The 15,520-nt window shown below is 50.7% G+C and overlaps 4 protein-coding genes across 4 annotated transcripts; 2 read left to right on the forward strand and 2 right to left on the reverse strand.

Moving 5' to 3' along the window:
- Positions 1–1,219: 1,219 nt before the first annotated feature.
- Positions 1,220–4,106, reverse strand: F4812DRAFT_146812 (MFS general substrate transporter). The gene is made up of 4 exons (XM_047929676.1): positions 3,238–4,106; positions 2,778–3,159; positions 1,915–2,616; positions 1,220–1,776 (listed from the first exon to the last, which is right to left on the reverse strand). Exons 1-4 carry the CDS (start codon positions 3,496–3,498, stop codon positions 1,400–1,402), a joined length of 1,722 nt encoding a protein of 573 aa, XP_047787281.1. The 5' UTR covers positions 3,499–4,106; the 3' UTR covers positions 1,220–1,399.
- A 1,370-nt stretch (positions 4,107–5,476) lies between these two features.
- On the forward strand, positions 5,477–8,241 carry F4812DRAFT_146883 (uncharacterized protein). The gene is made up of 3 exons (XM_047929677.1): positions 5,477–5,517; positions 5,572–5,836; positions 5,917–8,241. Exon 3 carries the CDS (start codon positions 6,068–6,070, stop codon positions 8,123–8,125), a length of 2,058 nt encoding a protein of 685 aa, XP_047787282.1. The 5' UTR covers positions 5,477–5,517; positions 5,572–5,836; positions 5,917–6,067; the 3' UTR covers positions 8,126–8,241.
- Positions 8,242–9,091: 850 nt separating this feature from the next.
- On the forward strand, positions 9,092–11,344 carry F4812DRAFT_441171 (uncharacterized protein). The gene has a single exon (XM_047935207.1). It carries the CDS (start codon positions 9,231–9,233, stop codon positions 10,857–10,859), a length of 1,629 nt encoding a protein of 542 aa, XP_047787283.1. The 5' UTR covers positions 9,092–9,230; the 3' UTR covers positions 10,860–11,344.
- Positions 11,345–15,309, reverse strand: F4812DRAFT_441173 (uncharacterized protein). The gene is made up of 5 exons (XM_047935208.1): positions 14,410–15,309; positions 13,733–14,356; positions 13,107–13,685; positions 12,959–13,051; positions 11,345–12,906 (listed from the first exon to the last, which is right to left on the reverse strand). The coding sequence occupies exons 1-5, from the start codon at positions 15,005–15,007 to the stop codon at positions 11,630–11,632; spliced, it is 3,171 nt and encodes a 1,056-aa protein (XP_047787284.1). The 5' UTR covers positions 15,008–15,309; the 3' UTR covers positions 11,345–11,629.
- Between the last annotated feature and the right edge of the window lie 211 nt (positions 15,310–15,520).

Raw genomic sequence — 15,520 nt, forward strand, 5'->3', positions numbered from 1 at the left:
ACCCCCCCCCCCCCCCCCCCCCCCCCCCCCCCCCCCCCCCCCCCCCCCCCCCCCCCCCCCCCCCCCCCCCCCCCCCCCCCCCCCCCCCCCCCCCCAGGTGTCTCGAGGTTCCGCAAGCGAGTAACGAGTGCTTATCTTCTTCGCTCTTCGATTCACGGCTGGGCTGGCTTAATCTATCTCTTTATTTTTTAGACTTAACGACGAGTGGGCGGTTCTTACAACAAGCATTGAGATGCACGTGCGCATTTCGCCTGTGGCATTTGTCAAATACGACGGACGAAAGGGGTGTGTACACGTGTGTGTCGGGTGTGTGTAATGGGACATAGATCTCTCAGGGCAGAGATTTTTTGATACCAAGCACGGATTAATTTAACTAGAGAAAGTGATATACCCCCCTATCCCATCCATCTCGGAACCGTCATCATCTTCATGATCGAGAGGCTTTGAAATATTGATTACGCTTTCGGAGCACACTTTACATGATAGGTACCTAACCTAACCTTTCTAGACTTAGGTACTTTGTTATGATTTTTCTCTGCGCGGGTTTACGCCATTCTGATATGTATGAATGTAATTTGAGTGTATCACGCGTATTCCATTTCAGCCTGCCTCTGATTTCTACTTTTGTCTTAAAGGGGTGTCATGCATGTGGATAGGAGAAAGAGAAAATGTACGATCCTTGGTCCGCTCACAAGACCACCATCCGTCAAGCAAGCAGACCTACCTGCATCGAAAATTCCTGCTTTGAGTTCGAAATGCGTAGTTCTTAATAGATCCTCAACAGATACCTTCGTTCCTTAGGGTGTTGATGACATACTTGCCTGGCACGTATTGGAAAGCTATGGTTGATATCGCAATAGGTTGTGAGCTCCTACAAACCCTACCCGGAGAAGAAGACCAAGGTATACATACAGGTACATATATTAACTTCGCCGGGAAGCCAGCTTTCTATAGCAACTCGGAGGGGGCCTGTACGTTTCTAAAGGCCCCCCCAAAAAGAACACGAGCACGGACTTATAGCCAACAGCAACAACTTTGAGCAAAAATCTTTTAATATTTCCCTTTTTATTTTCTTATTTTTGACAAATTTTGTGTGCGTAGCGCCGCATGCTTTGCCGAGTCCTCACTTTGCACTGCCTATTACCCAACACATAACCCTCAAGGGGGGGATGGGGAGGGTTAGGGAGAGTTATATATGCCCACCTACACAGTATCCAACCAGACCCCCTTTTCCTTTCGTCCTTCTTCGCCACTTCCCCTTTCCCCATCTTCTTAACTTTATAAAGGGTGTGACATAAGCAATAAGCATATATACCTAGGTATGTATATAAGCTACCTTAGATCAGGTAGGTACCTACTTATATGCCTAGGTACCTAGGTTTCGTACCTAACAGCCAACCTACCGGCCCTCAAGCTTCTTCTCCCTAATAAACGAGGACGAGACCAACGCGGCGGCAGCCAGGATGCCGACAGGGAGGAACGCCCACTGGACGGCGACAGCGTAGCAGGCGCGGACGAGCTCGGCGACGGGGGGGTCGAGCGTGCGGATGTAGTCGAGGCTCTGGCGGACGCCCTCCTCGATCTCGCGCGCGCGGTCGCCGTCGCCGCCCAGCGCCGCCGCCAGCCGCGTGCGCAGGACCTGCTGCAGGACCGCCGTGCAGATGCTGACGCCCAGCGTCGTGCCCAGCGACCGGAACAGGTACGAGCACGCGATGGCCACCGCCGAGTCGGACGGGTTCGCGTTCGCGATGATGGCGATGAGCGTGCTGGTGATGGCTAGGTTAGGGGGGAGGGGCATTTATATTAGCATACCATTATCGATTTGTTTCCATTTAACAGCAGGACAGGGGGGAGGAGGGAGGTTGATGGTGAAGAAAAAAAAAACGAAAGAAGACAAGAAAAAGCGTGACATACAAGTACCAGACCCGAGCGCCATGATACACAGGCCCACTATGACTCCCGCGGTAGACTTGACCACCGCGCCCGAGAAGGACACCGCGGGAGCTACGCCGAGAACCACCAGGACGTACCCGATCACCGTGATCCAGTAGTACTTGCCCGTGCGGCGCATGATGATGCCGCTGCCCAGCGAGCCCGTGAGCCCGAACACGGTGCTGGGCAGGAACATGAGGCCGGAAGAAGTAGCCGAGAGGCCGACGGCGGCCTGGAAGAACAGGGCGATGAAGAAGGAGACGCCCATCTGCGCGGCGAGGCTGAATAGGTTGGCCCCGTACACCGCGAGCAGCGGCGGGTCGAGGATGACGTGGCCGGGCGCGAAGGGGACGGCCGCGACCCGGATCTCGATGAAGAGGAACAGGGCGAAGAGGAGCGGGGTCAGGGCGAGGGGCACGACGGTGACGCGCCGGCTCCAGCCCTCGTTGCTGCCGTTGTCGAGGCCGAACAGCAGCGCGAACACGGCGGAGACCAGGGTGAAGGCCCCGAGGAAGTCGATGCGCGCCACCTTGTGCGTCCAGTGCGCGTGGTCCGTCCTGGGCAGGTCGAGGACGAAGAACACAGCTAGCCACGCGACGAGTGATAGCGGGAACTGGCCCGCGAACGCCCATCGCCAGCCGATAGTATCGGCAATTAGACCACCGATTGGTGCGCCGGATGCCACTGCGACAAGGAGAGTCAATGAATGATTACTAGTTTGAGACAGGCGTCTGGTAGATTTAGGAATGTCTCAGGTACGATGTAACCCATTCCGACTAAATGTGGGAATGCTAAATCCGAGACAGACCCAAAAGGGGGAAAAGGAAATTCTCATTGTTACGTACTGCCGGCGGTGTACACAATGTTGATGTAGCCCTGAAAGAGGCCGCGGTCCCTAAGAGACACGAGATCCGTGACCAGGATAGTTACGACGGCGTTCATGCCGCCGCCACCGACGCCGGCTATGGCGCGGGCCGCGCATAGCTCGACGATATCGCGGGATAGTCCGCAGCCGAGGCAGCCAATACCAAAGACGGCGTAGGCAAACAGCAGGCACTCCTTGCGGCCGAAGATGTCAGACAACCGGCCGTATAGGGGTTGAAATACCGTCAGCGTCAAGAAGTACGAGGTGGAGATCCAGCTCGTCGAGTTCAAGGCGTTGAGATCACTACCCATCTTGCCGTAGGTGGCGAGAGTTAACGTCTGGTCTAACGCCACCATAAATATCTACTCCTATTAGCGATTCCCGGTCTACGTCGGTAGGAGTATATTATACATATTGTACATATATAGTCCTTCACTTACACCAATGGCAAGCGCCGGTAGGAGCGCCTTCATGTTTACTTTCAATTTTGGCGCACTCCCGGTTGGCGCAGAGCCGTCTGGCCGGCCATTTTCCACATCATTCTCCGGGAAATCACTGGCGACGGAGTTGCTTGAGCTCGAAGACGTGCCATTAGATTGGCTCTGAGCCGAGACGCTCACTACAGAAACGTCTTTCTTAAGCAGAGGTGTCGTCTCCGAGGCCCCATCGATAAAGGTGGGCGCAGTGTCGTTGGAAGACATTGGCCTTGGATTCAGAAGACTTTACAAAAATCGAAGTATAGTTATACAAGAGAAAGAAAAAGGGTTAAAAAAACCCAACTACGTTCTATTTTGTCGCGAGCAAGGCGAAAAGGATCCTGCGAAATTGATGTGCATACCAACTATCACGCAATTGAAGGATTCTGCGGTGATTGATTGATAATCTATCAACTTGCAGACTCGTTGGGGGCTGACGAGATAACGCTCCCCCGTAATCGCTAACGGTCCGCCGTAACCCCATTTTATAGGTCCGCATTGTATTAAATTGTATTGTACTTGAACTGTATTATTCATATAGAGATAGAAGACCTTTTAAGGCGAGTCGAAAGTTGAACTATATTGCCATCTCTTTTTCTGCAACAGAGACAATATCGACGGGTTCGTTGTTGAAACCTGGAATTGAAATAGACTCAACTCACGATAATGTTATACCCGTTGTTAGACTCAATGGTCTTTCCAACTGCATGATAAGTGGCTACCAGTCAGGATTTCGGGAGCTAACTAATGCACGTTACCGCGACACGTTCGTATAGGCTTGATCTCTACATACCTTAGGTAGGTAACTAGATGATAGAGACTGACATCCGGGCCTGTGGAATTTGTGCTGCATCGTCTCGGATGAATAAACCGTCCTGTACGAATCCGTACGAAGTACCTATTTAAAGACACGCAGGCATATGGTCAAGGCTTTTCGTGCGTTTCACAGCTTACCTAGATCAATAAATTTCCGTCAATTTATCTTCATGTCCGTCTGCATCATGCATCATGTCGCGTGGTATAATTTACAATCTGTAAAATTGGTTTGAGGTAAATAACGCCTAGGTTAAATGCCATTGTCAGTTTCCCGATCTCTTCACGTACCTGTAAGTCAAGTCCTAATCAGCCATCGAACCGGCTTAATGGTTCAGTGGCTCCCGGATAACTTTGGTCCCAACTCCCGAAACATACACACGGGCCAACAACTAGGTACCTAGCTTAGTTTCATCTGATAGTTAATCGGAACTTAACACCACAGGGCGAGAACCTTGGAACACGTAGTTACATCTTCAACGACGTTTGAAGTTCGTACATAGTAGGTAGTAGCGGTATTACGCCATACACGATGCTAAATTTGCCATCCTTTTCAAAGTCAACGGATGCTACAGCCTAGAGCTTGAAAGTTGAACCCTACCTAGGTAATTATGGCCTATAGGTATCTACCTAAGTACGTGACGAGTCCTCAACAGATCTGCAAGGGAATGCAAAACACACTTAGGTGTTAATCTCCGGTTCTGCCGAAGTTCCAGTGACGCTTGCACGTGAAGTTTCGATAGGGTCTTCAAGTCGGGAGAGAATGCTACCTATTGATTCTTGTCGAGGGCCCCTACTGGTCAACCCTTCCGCACGTCGGACGGGATTAACCATGCTCGAATGTGCGGTCCTAAGCATAGCCCAGATTAGCCCACTTTGGACGAAATTTCGACGCGTTTGTGCTTGAAGGCACAGCCTCAGGTTGCCTCCCATCTATCATATCATTGATGATTCCTGACGATATCCCGTGTGGACGATCGTGGCTGGAGCGATTTTCGCACATCTTCGATATGAGTGTCTTGCTTGTCTCATTCTAGTCTAGTGGTAACATTGTCAAATTAGACATGTCCTCGAGATCTCTAGGCACCAGCGCCGGTACCCGTCTCAGGTGGCAAGGATTTTCTCTCTTGTTGCTTTCCTCTTCTCTCTTTGTGTGTGCTTTTTATCTTATCTCAACTCGCAATTCGAGTAACCGATCCCATACCTTCAACAGTGTCAATTGTAAACGCCAGTCAAGTTGTCATTGGAAAGGCTCCAGCAAAAGAAAAGTTTAGAAAGAAATGATAGAAATCCACTTAATCCTGTTAATTAAAGTTACCCAACCACTCTCCTCTTAGGGATTTCCCTGTGGCTGAAACACCCGTTCGAGGGTTCATCTCCACGAGGGGGGTAACAGTTCTGGAGAGACGAAGAGGATTCGCACATTGCAGTGTAAGCCGATGCATAACAGATCGAGCGGGCCTCCCACTAAAAGAGCACCCCAAGTCTGTAGGGCTAGCTCCGACTCGCCCCTGACCCATCTCTAAACTTGCTTCCTCCCTTGCCCAGTTTTCCGCAGCAGTCTCGCCAGGAAAAAATCTGAAAAGAACGTCGAGGTCTCCATTTAAGCAGGGGTCCTCTATCTTCTAACTCGTCGAGACTCTTTCGTGTGGATCCTTCAGGCGTGGTACCTGCATCAAAGTGCTGTCATTCCGCAAAACCGTGAAGCAGGATCAAGTCTAAGGGTAGGGTTAGTAGGTAGGTTAGTTAGGTTAGTAAATCCAACCCCGTTCGTTCAATGGCATGGTATCGCTTCTTCTTACTTCTGCAACCCTGATTGCTCAACCCTAGTCTCTTCTTTCTCGACCTTATCAGACGAAACGAGTGGACACCGCGAATAGTCATATCTCATCAAGTTGGTATGACAGCATATGTAGTTTCGCCCTCCTTACATTTTTTTCTATCATACCCCCTAATTCAGTCGATAATACGATAATACGTAATGATGGAGCGCCCTGCTCTCCACGCCCCAAAGTCGGGGGGACGTTCACGTTTCTCAAAAGCATTACCTGCCCCTCCGCCTAAGTTGGAGGACGACAGGCAAGAGATAGTTCCTCAAACGCTACCTTCGGTGTACTCGCAATTCCTTCCCAGGAAAGATAGCCTTAGTGCCAAAAGCATTAGTAGTCCAAAGCTGAGCTTGAACTTGCCCCTTCCTACCTTACCACCAGAGGACATCACCAGCGGCCCCAAGTTGCAAAAGCAGGCGATGTCTATTCCAAGGAAGCCGGTGGGACTACCAGCAAATCCGACCCCAGCCCTGGCCGTAGATGCCCAGACAAAGAAGATGCGACGTGTTTCTTCTATATCTAGTCTGCTGTCAGCATATTCAAATACGTCGTCCGATTCTGTTCAAAGGTCGTCGCAGGGCAGTGTATTCACAAAGGACAGTGAGCCATCCAATTCACCGGAGCGAGAAGGAATGAACGATACTCGGCCGTCATTAGCAAAGACGTTGACAGCTCTTCCGAGTAACCCATATGGAGACGAAATGGGACGTACGAAGGATGAGGTGAAAGCAACTGATCTACCTCCGCCGCCACCATTGAAGGACCCGCTCCGTACAAGTACGCCGTCTCATAGCCAGCTTACGGAATCATTCCCGATGCCCCCGGCGACTCAATATGGCGTACATGACAGAGACCCACCAGCGTCACCTCCTGATGTTGCTGGCAACTCACCTCAACAACGAGAGATCTGGCGGCGACGTGTATCGTCAAAAACCGACCACGGGCCTCTTGTACCAGAGCTCAGATTAGCTGACTCCCATGGGTCTACTGCATCTACTGCATCCACTGCGCAACCAGTTCACCCAGACCCTCTCCCACCCCCACAGTCCACACAAAATAACAACACAACTTCCCCATTACCTCCTAGGAGTACCTCTCTCCCCGGAAGAAACGTTCGACCAGATAAGCAGGCAGAACCACAACCAGACGACAGGATGCGCAAACTTTCGGCCAAGCTCAAAGGGCTTACTGGCCGAGGCGATGCTACCAAAACTTCTGAGAAAGTCAAAGACAAACCGATTGAGAAGGGTGAACACTTTAAGGAGCTGGCATCTAGTGTGCAGCGTGAAGACAATGAGACTGACACAAGCCATGCGCATCCTATAAAAGATCAACTTCTCGCCGAGGAACCTTCAGTACCAAAGGTTTCAGTCGAGACTGTGGTCTTCTCACCGACTCGTCCTGGAGCATCATCGGAGACTCCCCCAAAAGAGTCCGTAGAAAAGCCAATTCCGCGCCGCGCGATCGGAGCCCCTACATTCCGCAATCAACCGGAAGTTCATAAAAAGGGGAGCTCGTCCGACCTCAGACAACCAGCTCTTGGGCTTCCACTATATCCGCGACCGTCACAAAGTAATCCTTCCTTGCGCTCACCTTCAACTCTTCATAATGCTCAGGAGACAATGAGACCCAAAGCTTCGCAGCCAATCCCACCTGTCTCGATGTCTCTCACATTACCGTCGGAATCAGACGGCCCCATGAAGAAGCCCGATCTCTTCAATGTTGTAACGGCATTAAATGAGCCTACATTGTCACCAAACTCAAGCGGTCGCAAGCCAATGCGCAACATCTCAAGGGACTTTGACACGAGCGCGCTTAGCGATATCGGCGAGTCGGTTGAACATATGACTCCGGAGCAGACCGCCCAGATCAACGAAGCACTGTCTCGCTTTCCTAGGAACTATAGTCTGGCGACCCCTCCTAATGATACCGTCTGGCGAGCTGCTCCCATCTCTTCGCGACACTATAGCTGTTATGTCCGCCATAACAAGTGGATTTCAGTTAACAATTCGAACTACCCGTTGGCTTGCCAGACATGCGGCGTTGAGGACACAGGATCGCGCAAGACGTGTTCATGGTGCAATCTTCGCATTTGCTTCGGATGCCATGAACGACTCACGGGTCTTTACAAGTCGGATCTCAAATTGTTAATGGAAAACATAGAACTTGACCAGCGATCCGGCAAAGAAAAGCAGGTAGCGAATACTTAACCTAAGCCTCGTATTGACACAACTCCTCGCCGACGGACGACCTGTTCTTCGAATACAAATGTTCGGCCTTAAGGGTATTTATATTATTCTCCGATCAACCTCTGGGTTATGTAAAGTACCTACGGGAAGTGATGATGATGTTCGAGAAGCATCAGTGATAAATGAACGAGGTTATTCGGCGTATGCCACGGCATAAATGATTAAAAAAAGGGGGGGATTTGCATCTTGGAATTAGGCGTTTAATGGTATGACAATACCTCCCTTATACGAATACACATACCCGATATATGTACGAGGCGTATAGCAAGCTCGGCAAAAACTTGGAGCAAAAGCTTGGACAGGGAAAGGGAAAGGGTAAGGAATGATGGAATCTTGGCTAGAGGCCAACGTGATGATACCAATTGCGATTAGGATTATGTAGATGCAGGTGAATTCGAGGGAAATAGGTATATTCTTTCCCTCGGACTTGGTAAACAGTAAACAACCTTCCTCAATGTCAATGCCTATTTTAGCTTCTAAGTGATATTCCATGCAGTCTCCCTCGGTATAATATTACTTGTGAGCTTGTGGCCCCTTCTTATCTATATTGATCCACTTGAAGGCATTTCTTGAAACGCTTGAGTAACACAGTACCTGTATGTATGCACTTGCCATATAATGAGCTAAATAGTATGCGTGACGGCAATAACTACTAGGTACCTAATAGACTGAATATCTGGGTACTTACCTCTAGCTAAGGAAGTAGGAGGTAATCCAAGGTTACACTAAGACCTTGAGAACGGCAGGTGCAATCCGATACTAGATAAGTATACGGTAGGTATAGAGGAAACCACGTCGCGATAGCCTTTTCCATTCAGCTCATCCAACTCATCTGATCCATACTTCGTTAGGTTGCTTTAGTGGGGTTAATCGTGGGGGACTGGGAATTGGGGAACCACTAAACCGTAAATCATCCACTGTAATTCTCGGTAACTTTGCCTTGTTAAGTCGCGTGCACGGGTCAAGAGCACAAAAGACCCTTGATTCTTACCTGACTCGAGACTCTACCCCCTAGACAAATTCCCATAAAAAAAGAGACTTTGTCTTTTTTTTAAGCTCTATCACTATGTCGTCGTCAACTAGCTTAAGCCGCACGCGCTCGCTCCAAAAACCTACTTCCGGGAGCAATGGATCAACAAGGGGAAATGCACCCGCGGCGCGTAATGATGCTAGGACCACGTCGCCCAGCAGATTGCCGGTGAAACCCACGATGACGACTCGTTCGATGGCGTCAAATGCTTCTGCTGCACCATCTACCACCACGGCGCGAAGAACCGCAAGTTCTATGATTACGGGAAGACCTACTTCGGGCATCTATAGCAAAGGCACATCCGCACGCGCAGATAATGCCGGAAATACTACAGCGAAAGCTTCACGGCCTTTAGGCAGAGCAGCATCTACGCGTCAAGCTTCGTCTACGTCCACCACCGCCGGATCAATTCCTCCTCCAACCCGCTCCGCAAGCACCACTGTCAGCCGCCCAAGGTCATCCGGTGGCCCACCTCCAGCAGCTTCGAACCGACCTATCGGACACTCGCGATCGAAATCCACAGTAACAAGCCTCACCGCCGCCACCACCCTCCGCCCTGCTACCCAATCCCGTATATCCCAGACGTCATCTACATCATCGGGCCGCACGAGCCCCGCCGCAAGCACAATTACAACAGCGAGTTCGAAAGCCCCGACGCGACAGACGCGCTCCCAGACCCATAGCCGCACGAAATCCCAATCCAACCCCTCGTCAACCTCCGCCTCCGCCGCTCCTTCGCAACAACCCACAGCCCGCCCCGCGTTCAACACCCACCAGCAGCATTACAGCCCGGCCAAGTCCCTCGCCCCGAAGCCCCTCACATCGACCTTCCTCGCACCCCCCTCGCCCTCCAAGCTCCCCGCCAACGTCGCCATCTCCGCCGAGACCAGCCGCCTGCAGACGGAGCTCCTCCAGCTCTCGCTCCTGCACCGGGACGCCGCGGCCGTCGACGCGGAGTGGCGCAGCAGCGCGCGGGAGAAGCTCGGGGCGCGGTTCGCGCGGCTGGTCGCCGACCACGACGCCCTCGTCAGGCTCGAGAGGCACGGCGTCGAGGCCCGGAATATCACGGCGCTAGTCCGCTGGGGCAAGAGCAAGAGTAAAAGCAGGAGCGGTCGGTCGGGCCTCGGGCTCGAAGAGAAACTCCAGATCCTCGACGAGGTGCTCAACGGCGTCTGGCAGCTCGGCGAGCCGGGCGGCCGGTATCACCGCGTGGTCGCCAGCTTCGAGGCCTGGGCCGAGCGCATGGCCTCCATCGTCGCGGCCCAGCGCTCGGGCGACGTCGACGGGCTGATCGCCGGCGGCGAGGTGCAGTTCCTCGGCGACCTGGACCGGAGCTGGGCGCGCGACTGCCAGAGCTTACTGCGCAAGCTCGAGGGGTGGCGAGCTGCTCTGCGGGATCTCGACCTCGACCCTAACAACGATGATGATGATGGCGGCAATAACGGAGTAAGAGACGACGGCTCCGGGCTCGCGCGTATGGTCCGCGGCAGCCGCGCGCTCGTCGACGATATGCTGGCCGAGCTGGCGCTCATGGGCCAGATCGAGCGGGACGCGGCGAGGACGGAGAACGACTGGATCTCCCGCATGAACAAGGCGATCGAGGACGAGGACGACGATACCCCCGCCGCGCGGGCGTACGTGCCGCTTTGGAAGATGGCGGTGTGAAGGAAGGGTATTGCGCTATGCTTTACCTTTTCCTTTGCCTTTGTTGTACTGTGCTGTACTTGGCGCCCGGGGGGGTTGGGGGGGTTGATTGTTAAGTTCCAGTTATTACTATAGATTGTAACGAACACCTGTAACAATAGGAAGGTTATACGAGAATTACGAGGAATGATAGGTAATAATCAGGTTAAAAATAAATGGTACCTAAGGTTAGGCGTAAATGTGAAAAGAGGCATGGCATGTAACAGGTTTTTGCTTCCTTCGATTGATGTTATTGCTTGGCTTTCCCACCCTATATAATATTAGGTCTAGGTAGGTAGTAAACTAAACGCTGGACGATTGTCGTTCTGTGCAGACTTGCAGAGTGACGAGATATCCCATTATACCTCCTACCTCATATCAGGCAACATGCATCTGGACGTCCTAAGCTACCTACCTCTATATGTATGTACCTAGGTTGATGGTCATTTCATATGTGATTGAAAGACAAGCAGCAGCATAAGCATAATGCACATATAAATCCGCACAAAAGAAACCCGAGCGACGATGTTATTGGTCTAACACTAAGAATTGCAACCCTAGGTACTCGTGCCCCCCTACATAGTTATTTCAAACAGGAGTATTTATTTCTGCCCAAAAAGAAAACCGTCAGGTTAGGTTAGGTTAGGTCGACATCTGGAATAACGATGATAACAAGCAGATAAAGCACACCAACCAATAATTCCTCGCCCCTAACATAAACCCCTTACAATCAACTGGGTGGCCGGCCTAACTCAATGATAATTCAACTCCGGGTTCGCTCTAAAATTGCAGCGACACCTGCACTCGGGAACCGGACACTCGACGTGTCTCTTGAACCACTGGCGCGCGTGGTCGAGGTGCAGGACGTGCTCGCACTTGAGGCAGAAAGTCGGGAAGCGGGCGGCGAGGCGGACCTGGGGGTCGGGCGAGGCCTCGGGCTTGTCGGAGCGCGGCACGCCCACGACCTCGAGGCACACGACGCACCGCGGGAGATGGCGCTCGCAGTTCGGGCAGCTGACCCCCGCGTTGATGTTGGCCGCCGCTAGCGGGTTCCCCGACCCCTTACCTGTCGAGACCGTCGACTGGTGGTGGCTTGGCCCCGTCTTGGAAAGCTCGTATTCGGCGTCGCAATACACGCAGCGTAGTGCGATCTGTCGAGAGGGCGGCGTGATGGTTGGGACGCCGCCTCGCTTGCTCTTCTTGGTACTTTCCACTTCGAACTTGGTCCGCTGCATGAATGCCTTGTGGCGCTGAAGATACGCTCTGTATGCATTCCTCCATACCCGACATCTATAATCATTGATATACCGTGGCGAACATATCGACAAGATCAGAGTAGCCGTCTGAACGTCATTGAATTTCTCGACGTACTTTGCAAATATGTCGACAAGCTTATCAGTTATTCCTGTGAGTACAATCCCTTCGATGTCGCCCGTGTCAATCGCCCTCTTGAGCTCCTTATGGAGCCACTGTGTGAGTTTCTCGTCGTCAAAATACCGAAGCGCTACAAACGTACGCTCCCGGAGCGGTAGAGATTCTTGGTTTGCGATAGTTTCCCAGTTATTCGTTGCAATAAGGGAAGATATCGCGCGAAGATATGGATCAGTTTTAGAGGCGACGGCATCGTCGAAATCCAGCTGCGTTTTGCCTAGATTCATGTCCCCTTGACTTTTAAGCTGTAAGGCCAAAGAAACGAACAAGAGCTCTGGGTATTCTGTACTGGCGCCCCTGAGTATTGCCACCGCCTTTTCGTAATCGCCTTCGAAGAGAGCATGGGCAGTTGCCATTGTATACCATGATGAATTGCGCTCGGAGGGGAGCATCTTCGCATATTCACTAAAGTATGCATCCGGCGATCTGCCCCACCCGCAAATCCACGTAGCAGCCTGGCGATGTACGGGCTTCTTGGAATCAACGCCATCATATGCTGGCTGTCTCGACTTCCTATTTATTTCCTGAAGACAACGCTCCCATGCAGCATCATCTGGCGCTCTTGTGCCATCTAGAAGTCTGACCGAATAATTAGACCCTACATGGCGATCAGTTAGTGCTTTCAAGAGAAAAACAGGAGTATAATTGACCTAGGTCATGCATCCATATGTTAGCAACTCCCATATAACTTAGGTCGATGCCCTGTGATACCATTCCCATATCAGAGGCAACGTCATCCGCCCCTACTAGGCCGTCAGTTTTTGAAACGAACGAGGAAACAAAGGTAAGAAGACATACCGGCAACCCAGTCCCATAGCTCCTTCAACCAAGGATCGTCGGCAGTTATGTCTCTATTCGCAGCGTAGTTAAATAAGTATTTCTCTTTAGAACGAAACAGCATCACGTGGTCAAGAACAAGCTGTGCTTCTTTAGGGAACCCCCTCGAGTCTAGCGTTGATATAAGGAGCCTCTCATGTAACTCTCTATTTGATGGTAAGACATTGTTCTTTACTGACAAAGCTGATAAAGACTGGTCCAAGTTTTTCGTTGCTGATTGCTGTCGCTCGTTTTCTTTCGATTGTATTGCAGGCTCGAGGGTTTCCCTAGAATACTGCCTCAAGCCGCGTAACTTGTCTGCTATTGTTGAAGCACCAGTAAATAACTCTGGTAGCGGCTGGGTACTTGCCTCCAAGTCGCAGACGGGGTCGGCCGTCGGCGGGGCGGATGATAATGTTTGCTGTATTACAGCACTGGTGGAATCTTTACGGTTTCCAAACAGTGGTTGATCTATAAGAGCCTGGTCTATATTAAGTGGACCCATCATTTCAGGATATTGCATTGGCTCGAATTGCATTAACGAGTGGTAACTACCACCCCCTTAGGACTAATCAGCATTGATCATATGTCAGAAAATATGGTATTACCTTCAAGTCCACGGTGAGGTGGTTTCCAGGGGATCATCTTATATAAATGTTCAGACGAATAAGATGGCTTTTCAAGAATGTCAAACGTTCCATTGGCGCGTAGAACTACCACTCGTGGTGTTAGAGCGGGAGAATCGAGAGTCACCCAATCGAATGATACGATTCTGTCATCTTTTCGCTCTTTTGCATAGTTTATGTCAAGATCATATGACTTCCTAACTTCTAGGACTTCGGGGCTGTCCTTAGGGTGTACCTCGGCTGGTATGAATTCCTTCTTAGTATCGAGGACCTTGAGCTGGCCGGTTCGGGAAAGCACAGCGAGCAGACCAGAACGGTCCCTACAAAAGCGTAACGACCTAATAAATGAGCCCCTATCCTGGAAGTTGGCCTCTTTAACATCAATTGCTTTATCGATGTTGAGTGCTGCTCCCCACGGTAAATCATCCGTATCAACAGCATCGAGGTAGAAGCGAGAGGAAGACGGTCGCGAGGTGGCACGGCGATCCCAAATGACCAAGCCCGGTTTATCTAAAGAAGACGAAGCAAAATAATTCTGGTCGGCGTAATCAATTGCCAAGTTGTTATTGCACTTGGTCTGAAAATTGATCACGGCGCCTTGTGGATCTTGAAGCCAATTAGTAAATTGTACAAAGGATGCCATCTAGAATAAGGTCTACCTCGGAGATCATATATACGAATACCCTGGTTCTTAATCCCGGCAACCAGGACCTGGGGACTGTCTTCGAAGAACTTGGTGCTCGATATGGAGATACTAGCCTCAAGTCCGATCACCGGATTCATGGAACCTTCGAGCGATGCCCATGAAACGTTGGGCTCCAGCGTCGTAAGTCGACTTACGTCGAATATTTTCAAGCACTGGTCATTTCGAACACGTTCTAGTCCAACAGCGAGTAGAGAACCGGTATTAAAAGCTACTGCCTGACAAGTACGAGTAATCCTTATGGGTAGCTCTAGATGAGAGCTGGCATCACCGTGAAGATTTATGATATCCACGGTACCGCTCGCAGTTCCGATGGCAACAAGCCCAGGATGAGCTGGTGACCAGTCGTATGTGGTTAAAGGGGGGATCTCATCATATTTGGATGACTTTTTGAAGTCGAAATTTCCAGGTTGCGCAAGACCTGTAGGTTCATATAGCTGCACGACTCGATGTTGCAAGTTAACATGGAGGAAGGAGTCGTAAGCTGGATTAGAGGACCATTTGATTAGACCTGGCTCTGGTCTATCCATTTTTGCAGTTGTGTATTGAGACATTTCTTCATGAGTTCCGTCGTCACCCAGGTTAGTTTTTTACAAAAGATCAAGAAGGGTGTTGACGTTAATTATTATATGAATCGAACAGGTCGGACAAGAGCCATTCTTTTGTTGACTCCGCATTTCTAGTGCGGGGAGACTTAACAAGCTTCTATACTTGTTATATGTTAGGTAGGAGGTAAGTAATGCTCAAAGTATGTTTGAAAAGAGTTCACTTCAACTCAATGATGTAGAGGGTTTGTTACAGGTAGATCTAGGTAGCACCTTTAGGTAACTTTTGGTGTACATTGAACTTAGGAGCTTCTACGGCCAAGCTGCCAAGCTACCAAAAGTTAGCCTCCTATCGATAAAAACTTGAGCTTAGACCCCGGCCAATGTCATAGTGATCCATTGGCCAATCAGAAACGGTGCTAATCATACATATTCCTGGCACCTAGGTACCTAAGTACCTAAGTACTTTACAACCTACTGGATGTAAGTAGATTTATACAAACGGCAAACGAAGTTATACAT

This window comes from Daldinia caldariorum (assembly GCF_022478825.1).
Source record: "Daldinia caldariorum strain CBS 122874 unplaced genomic scaffold F4812scaffold_17, whole genome shotgun sequence".
NCBI lineage: Eukaryota > Fungi > Ascomycota > Sordariomycetes > Xylariales > Hypoxylaceae > Daldinia > Daldinia caldariorum.